This window comes from Pelophylax lessonae (genome assembly GCF_965119305.1).
Source record: "Pelophylax lessonae genome assembly, chromosome: 9".
Taxonomy (NCBI): Eukaryota; Metazoa; Chordata; class Amphibia; order Anura; family Ranidae; genus Pelophylax; species Pelophylax lessonae.
The window spans coordinates 157,380,191-157,394,140 of record NC_138776.1 but is presented as its reverse complement, the minus strand read 5'-3'; the positions used below and the strand labels follow the sequence as shown (position 1 = coordinate 157,394,140).

The following is a 13,950-nucleotide window of genomic DNA, read 5'->3' as shown; positions in this document are numbered from 1 at the left end:
GCTCTGAGAACTGGCAGACAGCAGTCTGACAGAGGTCCTTTGGAGGATTTCCCATAAAGCAGTGTCAGACAGAAAAGAGATGAGGATTAATATCCCATATGGGTATATAGACAACAATAAAAACCTGACAGAGGTTCCAACCTTTACCTAATCCAACAAAAAAGTGAGACTTTATTGAACACACCATGTTTGCCTTTTAACCAGGGCCAGATTAACGTAGGGGCTATTGGAGCTGCAGCTCCAGGCCCCTACCTTTATATAGGCCCCGGGTTGGCCATATTCACTGTTACCGCTCTTCTGTCACTTGTAAACACAGAAGTCCGCAAGAAGTCCGCTTCTATGCTCGCTTCCCCAGGCAGCTCCCTCAGAACCTCCCCACACAGCACGAAGGCTGGACAAGGAGGGACAGTTGCCGATGCATGGATGTGTTTATGGGCTTCAGAGACAGCATCCCATGTTGAATTAGGCATGCATGGCTGCACCCTTCCTCCTCTGGGTGCATGCCAAGGCACGGCCCTTAAGGCCCTTCAAAATCCTCAGCACCAAGCCCATGATGCTCTTAATCCGGCCCTGCTTTTAACCACCTGCTTAGTTCATATATCGAATTCAAAAATATATTTGATGAATTTCAGGTAAAATTAAAGGACGAAGATATGACTTTTGCACTAAAGTGCATCAAGAAAAAGCATATAGTGGACACGCATCAACAAGAACACGTGTATTGGGAGAAGAACATACTGCAGCAGATAAACTGTCCATTTATTATCAGGTAACTCAACGACTGACCTATTCTTTCCTGTAACATGTGAAATCATTTTTTTACATTCTATGATGCATTTGTATCATGTTCACAATGGTTCTTTATGCAGACAAATGGCAAATGGGAGATGGATGGGCAAGTGAAAACATGACAGGACAGCTGGGAAAATGTCTATTCTTTATTGTAATTATTCATGTATTGCCCATGTGAACAGCCCTGTGCTTATGTAGGTAGATTAATCTTTGCTTCGGGTCTGTTGGAGTTGTTGTAAAAAAACGCACAGTTGCTTGACCACAGAAAAAAATATATAAACCATGTGTTTGTGCAGAAGGTTTGAACTTGTAATCTATGATGGTGACAACAATTCTAAAATCTTCCTCTTTACGTCCAACATCAGTTTTTCTTGACTACATATTAAAAAGAGCTGTGCTACAAAACAGTCATATTAAAAAAAACGTTATTTGAAATTGATCCAATTGTCCATTAAATGTTCCCTATGTAGGGATAACCATATAAAATGAAGCTGATTAGATAGCACAATAATAATATGAAGTATCCATACAGTTCTTTATAGAACACCTGTGCAAAATAAATTCCAAGTGGAAATGCAGCAATGTGAGAATAAAGTGCGTAAAAAAGTGCAAAAAGAGAATAAATATGCAAAAAAATTACTATACAAAAAAGTAAGGTCGTTTTCTTCAGGATATTTCAAATATGATTGTGTAAGTAGTGAGCATCTATCACCATTAAGGTTTCCCAAAACGTGACACCACCACCTTAATCGGGAATAAAGGCTTACCAAATTCAATGGATCCTCTATTAGAGAGAGGTCAGATGGGCATTTGGCCAAACACCCTGGCCAAGGTATTACCAAGGCTCTCCAACAGGATGCACTTAAGGACAGGAATATGGACTGTATTTTCATCTAAATGGCATCCCCATAGAAACGCAATTAGGACATAAAAAGAAAAAAAACTCTGCATAGTGTAAAACCCTTTTAATTGCTTTATTAAAAAGTAAAGGTTGCACTTACATCAAGTACCATATATCGTTATTTAAAAAAAACCCGCCCGCAAGCTTACAGCAAGAAGTGTCCCACACTTCTGGGAACACACGATGACGTGAGCACATCGCTCCACCTTACAGGTTACATCACACGTGACATCGTCCGTTCTTGACTGGAAATGTCAAGGGGGGTACAGGGTCAGTGTCAACAGCAACGTCTCCAATCCTTAATCATACATTACAAGATTTTTGTTATTTTGACATGCAAGCAGATTTTATTTTTTTAAATTGCTTTAACTTAATGTGGCCTTTTTTTATCTCCAGGTCCCCATAGCAGCTGCATTGACTGCTATAGCTGTTGTTATGACACTGAACTTTGATGTGTTTTATAGTAGGGGTGTTTATTTAAAAACTGCCTGGAAATATATCCATTATTTTATGACATGCCACCATGAACATAGTTGCCAGACTAGACGTTTAGTCTGATCTATCTGACACATGTAGCACTGTCCCCGTAGGGCTTGCTGTGTGATAAATTCTTGGGCCTCCTCTGATTACCTGCAGACAGTCACTTAGGGACAGTTCACACATCCATCCTTACTCCCAATGGCTCGTTACTCAATAAACAGACTAGGGGTTTTGGTTTTTGTTATATATTGTGGAACTTGGATGGGAGAATGGAATAGTGGGATACTCCAACTTGGAACTATTTACAGTTGATAAGGAAAATTCTCACGTGGCCTCACCAGGATACTTGTCTCCTTGCTCTCTCCTCAGCAACATACTTGATGAACTACATTATCTTCAGGACACTTTCTAGCATCCCCTTTACTGACACCTGTCCCCTGACACTTCTAGCTGAAGGGATGGCCCCGCTCAGGACAGGCCCCCTTGACACAGATCTGTACTCACTGTATGCAGACTCAGATCCTTTCCAGTGTCTCCCTTCCAGTCAGCTCTGCAGGACCTCTGGGTTCAGTTCCTCTGTACTCTTTAGGCCCTCAGGTTACCACCTGAGGCCACATGGAAACTTCTACAGAAAAGGAGGCAGCCGCCCCCTCCCTCCGGGACTCCGCTCTCTAGCTGAAAGACCCCGAGCATATGTGCTCTTGGCATTTATACAGGTATCCCAGCATGAACTGAGGCACTTTCTTCTGCCAATTGCCAGGGCTTAACTAAATGCCTGTGCACTCATTTGCCATGTTTCCTCCCACTGTTCAATTTTTCCCCCCTATAAGACCAGTGTGAATCACTTCAGACAAACTGAACTCATCTGAGCACCATGAGCAGACCTCACTAGCAGATCCTACTCTCTGATAGGCAGAGAACAATATAGATTTACCTAGCAATCCTTCTGGTAAGCAGAAAAGATCCAAAACTATACTCTCTCTCTCTAGTACCTACCTAGGAGGGTAATACACATATAACAAGTTGTATATTTTTTTTTTTTTTTTTTGGGTAGCTAAAGGGCTCATGCACACAGGCAAAAAACAAAACTTCTCTCTTTTCTAAACCAGGGAAGCTCAGATGCTGGATACAGCAGTACACGGTTTTACAATCAGTATATAAGAAGATTATATGAGACTCAAGACCCATTAAACTTCATAGACACATAAAATCTGCATTCTAGCTTTATCTGTTATAGTTCAATCTGTAATTAGTTTGAAATGCATTTAAAAAGTGTTCTGCTTGTGTTCACATGAATATCAAAAGAGTAATGTGATGCATGACAAAAGCAATAAATGTATGTTAACACTGCCCTATACAATCAAACAATGCATTCCATATCCTTTATACATTTTTTTTACAATTGTGGGTCAGCTATGAATGTATTCTAGCCTTTAGGCAGATTTTTTTTTTTGACAATTTATATAAATACAAATATTCTTATAATTAGGTTTTGTAGAATATAAATGCATGTCTATAATGATGCAAAAACAGAAGCAGTTTCGATGGCAGTTATATAACATAAAAAATACACCTGAGCTTCAGTGTTCAATAGCTGTCCCCAAACACATTAGGCAGTACTAAGGCCTCCCATGGAACATATCAAGGTTGACACTAACTGATAATTACTAAGTAATACTGGCATTGCCATAATTAAGAACTTTAGTCATGCTACAAATTGCTGTATACAAGGCATCCAGTGAACATAACGTGCTTAACGTTGCTAAAAGGTATGAAAAATAGAAAGTCAATGTAAACAAACTCCTTCCCTTGAAAAATGCTTAGGGCATTTGTTAAAGATGACCTGAACTCTATAGTCTGCATTCAAAAAAGGCAAGCTAACATGTGGGAAATGACGCAAAAGATCAACCTGAGGTGGTACATGACCCCCAAACGCATTGCTAGTTTTGCACCCCAGGCCTCTCCCCTATGTTGGAGACAATGCGGAGGAGTAGGGTCATTATTCCACATTCTATGGGACTGCCCGAAAGCTCGAAGGCTTTGGGACAAAGTATCGGCAATCATAAATCATGTAACGGGTTCCCCAGTATTATTGACTCCTGAACTAGCGGTCTGTTCGTTGGGAATCGAGGGCGTCTTGGCCCACTGCAGGACACCAATTGTCCATATCCTACTGGCCTCTCGTCTTGCTATTCTCAGACACTGGAAGCAATGCGAGATTCCTGGGATCTCTGAGGTGATTCGCATTACGCACACTCATGCTTTATACGAGTTGATGTTCGCATCTTCAGTGAATACGGCAGATCGAGCATACAAATTGTGGGATCCATGGATGCAATGGTATTCTAACAAGGGTATACATTTTTGCTGAATAAGCTGGATCTTTAGTCATAGCTGTTATGCCAATAAGCTGCACAGTATGTTTTGTTGACCTTTTTCTTTTCTTCTTCTCATTTGTTACCTCTTCGTGCCTTAATGTTGTTGATGCTCTACCTCTGGTAATGTTGGGCCGTTGTGGACGGGGGCGGGGACACCGGGGTTGGGGGGGGTGGGGGGGCGCTTTCCGGGTTGGTGCGGGCCTACGGCCACCCCCGGACCATTGATGAGGGATCCGGGCGGGGCCGGGGTTGGCGCCGGCCGGGTTGGGTACTCCTATCGCCCTCCCCTCCCATTGGCTCTTGGATTGAACACACGGCTGTAATGTGACTTGCATTGCTCCTTGATACGAATAGAGCATCTTGTGTTATGTATGTTATTTTCGATGCACATGTTCTTTGTTGTACTCTGCAATATTTAATAAAAACCTATTGAAATTAAAAAAGGCAAGCAGAGGACAAAGGACTAATCACTAGTATTACCTATAGGCTCCTTGTGGCTGATCTCTTTCCCATGGACTTACCGTGCCCTGTTCTGTCTTAGTGTGATGGCCCCCATCTTGTTTGGTGCACAGGATTTTGCTTCCTTATGTCAGAATTGCCCCCCTCATGACTGGTGATCTGATGACTGGTTAGTGAAAATATTCAAGAAACAGCAGGAAAGGTGGAGGACACATAGATCTACAGAACGAATGAAGCACAAGGATTTTCATAGTATGGCTTCTATGAATGGAGGAGCTGGACAGAAAGATTGGGCATAGTATGGCACTGTTGATCAAGTATCAACAAAAAAGGAAGAAACCACACAACTCCCCTAGTGTAATCTAGAAGCAACGTTAAAAAACGTTTATAAATCTGCGCCGAGGGGGAGCTTCTGTGGCTCCTAGCTTTCAGTAAGCTATATTGGAGGTCTAATCCAGCTAGACCATGCAGCAGCCATTGAGGAGAGCTGTGGTTTATGCGCACATGCTGATTACTTTCTGGAATCATGTGAGTGCATTTATAAAAGGTTTTTGACATTGCTTCTAAAAAAGCTGGCTTACACTAGGGCGGTTGTGCACTCTATTCCTTTTTTGTTGTTACAGATCCTATCCATTATCCAGTGTGAATAACAGATGGCAGTAGCGCAATGTTAAGTGACTTATCCTAATAATAGAGGCCCTCCATTTCTTACCATTATGCCTTGAGGGTGTATGAATACCTGTGCATCGGCTAGTTGTTCTTTTTTATCTGCACTGTTTATAAATGCCTGTCACAGCTCCTTTGGCTCTATTAGCCTTCACCTCACCAGAAGATTGTGGTGGCGGGGGTGGTAGGAAGGAGGAATTCAGCTAATGTCAGGTAATATCTCTTGTGCTGATTTTTTATTTTTATTTTTTTGTCATTTTTTAATAAACTTAGGTTTTAATAAGGGGTTAAACTTATCTTATGTTTTATATACCTTATGTTTAAAATCCCAAAATGGTTAATCACAATTTAAATTTCCTATATTTTGCCCATAAAACTGAAAAAAATCACTTTTTGAGTTTTGATCTACTTTAAAATCTGCTGTGGGTATACCCTTTTAAACTAAACAAGCTGCCTAACAAAACATTGCTTTAAAACAAAATAAACTTGGTGAGATTAGTATAAGTGGTAGAGAGCCAGACCAAAACAGGCAATACAAAGAAATTAGAAAATTAAGGATTAGTCATATTTCTGGACGTCACGCAGGTACTAGATTGTCCAAAATTCTTTGGAGCTGAGTTTTAACACATTAGAATCACATGCACAAAATATATTTTTTTTTGTGTGTGTGTCGCCCCACTAAAAAAACTGTGATATTTTGATTGAATGAGATTTTGGATGTGTACCTGTGGGCCCTAGGCAAGGAACAAAAGCAGTGCAATTAAACATTTAATGTAAAAGAAACAACAATAATCTTATTGATCCAGCCTACACTTTTGGGGAGCATTCAACAATATACAGCCCATAGTTAATTAACTTGCAGTGAAAGCCAAAGGCTCTGTGAGATCTGGACCCAGTTTTCCCACTCAAATGATAGGACTGGTAGTAAGTTTAAGACTGCTACTCGGTGCCTTCCAAAATTTACAAGTCTTTATTAGCTACATGATAAAACACAACTATAACAGGCACTGGTGCTATGAGGAATGCTGCTATAGCCAAGATGCCTTACCTGTCACATTTGTGTTATATCATGTAGCCAATAAAAATGTGTATTTTTGGATGACAACAAGTAGCCAGGTTACTACCAGTTCTATCATTTAGACATGGAGGCATTTCTGTCAGAGCACTGGTTCCTGGCCACAAGAAGCTGTACTTGCAGTTGAGCATGGGTATTGTTCTTCTATCTACAGTTTTCCCGCCCAGTGGACTCCTTATTTGGAAAGGTTTCTGGAATTGAATACCCTCAGAGATCTATACTTTCTGAAAGCTGTTCTCTAATGACCAATACACCACACAGCAGTTTCAGACTCAGCAGCACTGAATACCACACCATCCCTGTCTTTCTGAAGAACAAGCTAGGAAAGTAGGCTTTCTATGTGGGTTAAGTTGGGTATTCTTCTATTTATTTTTTCCTGAAGGATTTTGACAATAGCCATGAGGCTCCTTATTGTACTGGATACCTACAACTAATGGGTGCCATTTGAAAAAAAAAGTACAAAATTACATTGGTATCATTTATTAAAAAGTATTGCAGAAAAAATAAATTAGCATATCATTTTTGTAGTGACTACGCTACATTTTTTGCTATAGGCAATAACCCGGTTTTCTTTTTCCAGACATTTCGAGGCACTAAAACCAAAAATATGTTTAACTCAGTGGGGGGATAAAAAGACAACAACCACTCTTGTGTAACATTTAATGGTGTCTAGGTCAAGCAGGAATTCTGCTGACTAAACTGTGCATACATACTCTCATTTGAGTTTTACTATATGAAAGGGCTTTATACAAAAAGAAAAAAGAAAAAGTACCGACATGTCATTTTCCTAGACACCAGCATGGTAAGTATATTCAGAGCAGAATTCATTCATTTCCAGACTGACAGATGTTTTTACAATAGAAATCCCTAATAATTATAATCTGTTACAGTAAATATACAAGATGGCTTGTAAATACAAGAGACATGGTATGTTGTTAATGACTTGAAACAGACCTCTGTTTTGCTGATCTAGATTCTTGGCAGCTTAATTTCAGTGACAGATGTCAGGCTTTTTCCTTCTTGTTCTGCAGGCTTTACAGAACTTTCAGGGATGCCAAATATGTCTATATGCTGCTGGAGGTGTGTCTTGGAGGGGAGCTTTGGAGCATTCTAAGAGACACGTGAGTTCTATCTAATAAGTAACTATTACGGTTTTGGAACTGTATTGTATGTTTGCAATGTTGTTGGCCTTGCTTTGTGATTACTATAGTCTTGTTTGTCTTGAATATATATATCAGCTTGTGTTTTTATGTTTACCTGTAATTAATTCTAGATCAAACCCTGTTATTGGGTTGACATACAATAATGCCATCAACATGAAGGCCAGCTACTGTAGTCCATGCATTTCTTCCATGACGTTTTCTTTTAGAGCTTTTTAATGCAAACACAATATAATAAAATAAGCTTAGGTTGTAAGGAATCATTGCAGAATACTTTTTTTTTTTTATTCGTGGGGCATTGGCAATATTCCAAAGAGATCTATCATTAGCAGTCTGTGGCCTGGTGGAGCTTAGAGTCTTTCCTTTGAACAGTCATAGACACCCAAACACAAATTTCAGGTCCAGTGATTGCCAACAAAGTTTTTGGATTTCTCCAAAATATTCATACTTAACCCACAAAGTCATGGGTGAGAACACACATCCATACATATAGTACTAAAGGGGCAAATTGAGCCCAACAGCCAACAAGTGCACTGCACTAACAATAAGAGCTCTAAAAATGTAATAAACAAAATTCTTATCAGTAATCTGGTATTTGCTATAGGACATCAAACACGGATGAGCACTGAACACAAAGATGTGAAATTACTAATGACATTTTACTCTCTACATTGTAGCATAACTATTATTTATTACAGTTCTATTATCAAGTTTATAAAGAGTATTTATTACCTATTTTGTCTGATTATGCCTATTCAAGCTCTTGAAGTACAAACTGGATTCACTTTTTGCTTGTTGCTATGGGGACTTGTAGACGTATCTTTCCAAAGTTATCTACCGTAATTTACAGAATTTATACAGCACTGTATTTATCTATGTATCTATTTACATATTTTCTCTATTCTTCTTTACGTACTTCCCCCTGGGAAGTATAGTGATTCACTTGCTAGCACTTTCCTTGTGGCACGGACATCCTGAGTCTTTGATTTCCACCAATTACACTATCTGCATAGAATTTGTATGTGCTTGCTGTGTTTGTATGGGCTTTCTAAATGTCTCTGTATGGTTTGGTTTGCTCCCACAGTTCAAAAACTATACCAAGAAATTAAGTCACTTCCAACCAAATTAGTCTTTATGTAAAACAGGAAGTGTCACAGTCAGGTATCAGGCTCGGAGATCAATAGCTAAAGCCATAGAGAGGCTAAGTGCTTAAGCATGTCAACCTGGTGGGTGATGTGGGCTTACCCAGGGTGCAGGGTCAAATCATTAAATGGTATTTACCAGAGCTCCTGATGTTGAAGATGGGTTTTGCTGCATACCAGGTCGCAGTCCCCAGGGTCACCCAACCAGAAGGGAGCAAGCCAGGTTCCAGTAGCAGATATAGCAGGTAGCGTAGTTGAGGAACAAGCCAAAGGTCAGTAACAAGTGGTAGTTGAGAAAAGGAAAGCTGCAGGTAGGAGCAAGATATCAGCTGGAGAGAGCACAGTAATCTGGCAAACAGGAAGTGCAAAGGCATGGCTTTAATTGAAAGTGCATGGGAGGAGCAAGAAGTTCAAGGTTCACAAGAAACAAGGTACCAGGCAAGATTATTAAAGTGGCTCACCAAGGAGAGCTACTGCTGGACACAATAGAGGTTGTAGATTCAGGCCCTGACAGTACTCCCTTCCTTCTAGGATGACCCAGGATGTCTTAGGGACAGGTTTGTGGGGAACCTCTGGTGGAATTCTCTTGGTAATCTAGGGACATGCACATTCTCCTCTTGTTCCCAAGAATTTTCTTCTGAACCATATCCTTTCCATTGACCCAAATACTGTAATTTGTTCCTAAAGATCTTAGAATCAAGAATTTATTCCACCACAAATTTTTCTTCACCTTGCTCCTTTACAGGCTGGGGAGGGGGGGTGAAAGATGTTTCCCACAACAGGGGTTTTCAGGAAATGGTTTGAGCAAAGATACATGTAACATGGGGGTCATTCTTCATACTGTTGGAAAGTGAAAGGTGACTGGATTAATTTGAGCTGAAATCTGGAAAGGTCCCACAAACCTTCTCCCAGCTTTCCAGATGGAACGTGTACCTACACATTTTTGATTGATAATCAAACTTTGTCACCCACGTGAAAGGTAGGAAGTAATTTACGATGACTGTCAGCAGCCTGCTTGTAACATTCCTGAGCCTCCTTCAAAGTCTCAATCAATTTTTCCTGAATCTCCTGAAATGTAGTTAATCTGTTGGTAACAGGGATTGGAGTTGAGATAAGGAGATCGGGAATAAAAAATCAATGATAACCTGTGTTTAAGAAAAAAGAACTTTGAGCAGTGGACATATGTTTAGAATTGTTATAAGCAAATTCTGTCATAGGAAGATAGTCCACCCAGTCATCCTTAAGATAACTGACAAACCATCGAAGGTACTGCTCCAGAGTTTGATTGTGTAACGTTCATGCGTTTTTGTTTGCGGATGGATTTACAGCTGCAGAATTATTACACTCAGTAGCCTTGTAGAGAATGTGTTGAACAACATATCCAACTCTCAGGACTTCATCACCGTGTACAGCCTGTTATATACTATATATATATTAATAGATGTTTAATGGAGGGATAGAGTATATGAGGATATATGGATGAGAGACAGGCTATTGTATGGTGAGCACTAGAAGCAGTATAGGAGAGTTGCAGATGATGGTAAGCAGATAGGTTCTGATGTCAAGTATAGTGCAGATGGTAAGAGGACACAGATGGAGTATACTTTAGACAGAGTAACCTAGTGCAAGGATAGTTCAAGGTAGTCCCAAGAGCTAACAGTCTTATGCAGATGATAGTGAATAGACAGATACAGATAGTCTTGGTAATTGCAGTAGATGACAGTAGGAGATTGGTTAGTAAGAATCCCCTGCGGGGTACTTATCACTTAGATAGGTTAGGAAATACAATGTCCAGAGGAGAGGGGTGATCCCGTAGCGGGATACGGATCACCAGCGAGGTTTCCGGCTTAGTTCAGCAAGGAAGGTATGTCAGCAGCTCCGACTTCTCAGGCGTAGGTGCGATGAACATGTGGGTTTGAACGAGCGATGAGTGAGAGCAAACCGGCGATTGAAATAGCCGCTCATAGCGGCGCACGGCAGTGATGTCATCCGGTCTTAAAGGTGTATGCGTCCTTTGTATATACAAGATGGGACGCAAAGAGAGGAGAAATATAGGAACAAGGGTACCATAGGTACCGGAACATTACAGTACCCCCCCTTAAGGCCGGCTCCGGAAGGCCTCTAGAACTGGTTTTTCCGGATATTTCGAGTGGAAATTGCGAATCAGTCTAGGGGCATGGATATCGGAGGTATCCAGCCAGGTGTCATCTTGGGGCCCATAATTCGTACAAGATACTGGAGTCTTCTTCTATTGAAACGGGAATCCAAAATTTCTTTTATCTCAAATTCTTCTCCACCCTCCACTTGTACAGGAGGTGGAGGTGAGATAGTAGGCCTTATTCCTTGGTTAGGAACATGGGGCTTCAGTAGAGACACATGGAAGACAGGATGTATCTTGAGGTCTACTGGCAATGTGAGTTGTACTGCAGCTTTTCCAATAAGCTTCTCTATTGGAAAAGGTCCCAGAAATAGAGGTCCAAGTTTTTTACTAGGGATCTTTAGTCTCAGATTTTTTGTAGAAAGCCAAACAAGATCCCCAATGGCATATTGGGGAGAGGGTTTCCTACGGAGGTCGTAGTATTTTTTTTGTTGGCTATGAGCATGAGATATTGTATTGTTGAGTAATCCCAGAGAATCCTTTATCTGGGCAAGATAATCAGATGCTACTGGATTACTTGATGGTAAGATACGTGGAGGAAGGAGTATGGGATGAAACCCATAATTCAGGTAAAACGGACTTTGCTTAGTAGTGCTATGAGTAGCGTTGTTATAGGCGAATTCCGCCAGTGGGAGGAGATCTGCCCAATCGTCCTGTAGATACGAAGTATAGCAACGCAGGTACTGTTCAATGCACTGGTTAACTCTCTCTGTCTGTCCGTTTGTCTGAGGGTGGTAGGCAGAAGTAAGGTTACGCTCTATTCGCAGTATCTGACATAGAGCTAGCCAAAATTTCAAGATGAATTGTGAACCACGGTCAGACAGCAGTGTTTTTGGAATACCATGTAACTTAAAGACATGTTTCACAAGTAATTCTGCTGTTTGTTTGGATGAAGGTAGTTTTCGGATAGGGGTGAAATGTGCCATCTTGGTCAGATGGTCCACTGATACCAAGATGGTGTTGAATCCTTTGGAAGGTGGTAGTTCCACTATGAAATCCAAGGATACCACTTCCCACGGAACCTGGGGTATCGGTAAACTACAAAGTAATCCTGATGGTTTTGTGTTGTCAATTTTAGACCTTGCACAGATATCACAAGATGAAACAAACTTTTTTACGGTTGTCTTCATGTCTGGCCACCAAAATTGCCTAGTGAGTAGATTGAGAGTTTTAGTCATACCCATATGTCCTGCCATAGGTACATCATGCGACAATTCTAAGATCTTGGTTCGCATAGTAGGGGGTATGTATAATTTATCATTGTAGTAGAGGAAGCCTTCTGCGTCAGTAGTTAGTTGTGGTGGAGGTGAATCCAACCCTATGCTGTGCAAAATCTCCTCCTTGAGTGAGCGAACAATTCCGATAATACGTTCAAGTGGTATTATAGGAACTGAGGGAACCTCAGTGCAATCTTTCTCGGCTAGTCGTGAGAGTGCATCCGCTTTTTTATTTTTGTCTGCGGGCGTGTAAGTTACTAAAAAATTAAATCTCAGAAAGAATAACGACCACCGTACCTGCCGGTGGGAAAGAGTTCTATTAGTCTGAAGGTATTGGAGGTTTTTGTGATCAGTATATATCAGAATTGGCAATTGAGTGCCCTCAAGTAGATGTCTCCAATTCTCTAATGCCAGTTTTATGGCTAATAACTCCTTCTCACCTACTGGATAGTTCACCTCGGGGCTACTTAATGACTTTGAAAAGAAAGCAACTGGGTGAAGATGTGAGGTGTTTGTTGGTCGTTGTGCGAGAACTGCTCCTACTGCCATATTAGACGCATCTACCTCCAAGATGTATTGAAGGGATGGGTCTGGATGGCATAGTATGGGGGCAGTAGTAAAGCTTGATTTCAGCAGAGAGAATGCTCCATTTGCTTATTTTGACCAATTAAATGGTCTCTTCGTGCTTGTAAGTTGTGTGAGAGGTTTCACAATCGCAGAGAAGTTTTTAATGAATTTCCTATAGTAATTAGAGAATCCTAGGAACCTTTGTAATGCTTTGCGAGTGGTTGGCACAGGCCAATCCAGAATGCAGGATATTTTGCTCATGTCCATTTTGATTCCACTTTTAGATATAATATATCCTAAGAATAGTACCTCCTCTTTATGAAACAGACATTTCTTTGATTTAACATATAAGTTATGTGCAAGTAGTCTTGACAACACAAGTCTCACATGTTTTATGTGCTCAGGTAAGGAATGAGAATAGATAAGTATATCGTCCAAATATACTACCACACAAACATCAAGCAAGTCTCGGAATATCTCGTTTATAAAACGTTGGAAGGCTGCGGGGGCATTACATAGCCCAAATGGCATTACAAGGTACTCAAACAGTCCGTATCTGGTTCTGAATGCCGTCTTCCATTCATCCCCTTTACGGATTCGAATTAAATTGTATGCCCCTTTTAGGTCCAATTTTGAAAAGAAAGAAGCCCCACGCACCTGTTCGATAAGTTCAGGAATAAGAGGTAAAGTATAACGATCCTTTATTGTGATGGCATTTAATTGTCTGAAATCAATGATAGGCCTAAGGCTAGAGTCCTTATTGCGGACAAAGAAAAGCCCAGCAGCAGTGGAGGAAGTAGAAGGTCGGATGAATCCTTTTGCCAAGTTTTCATCCAGATACTCCTTAAGGTGAGAGAGTTCATCCTGTGAGAGAGGATATACATGTCCGTAAGGCAACTTACTATTAGGGAGCAGATCGATACAACAATCATAGTGCCTGTGAGGAGGTAGCATT

General features: G+C 40.7%; 1 protein-coding gene across 2 annotated transcripts in view; it reads left to right on the top strand.

Annotated features, from left to right (window-relative positions):
• LOC309563143 (cGMP-dependent protein kinase 2-like) overlaps positions 1–13,950 on the top strand; it is a 254,121-nt gene that overhangs the window by 168,319 nt on the left and 71,852 nt on the right. For both annotated transcript variants that reach the window (XM_082267470.1, XM_082267469.1), the window contains exons 12-13: positions 633–769; positions 7,783–7,872. In XM_082267470.1, the coding sequence (XP_082123596.1) occupies positions 633–769; positions 7,783–7,872 (227 nt within the window). The remainder of the gene's footprint in view (positions 1–632; positions 770–7,782; positions 7,873–13,950) is intronic.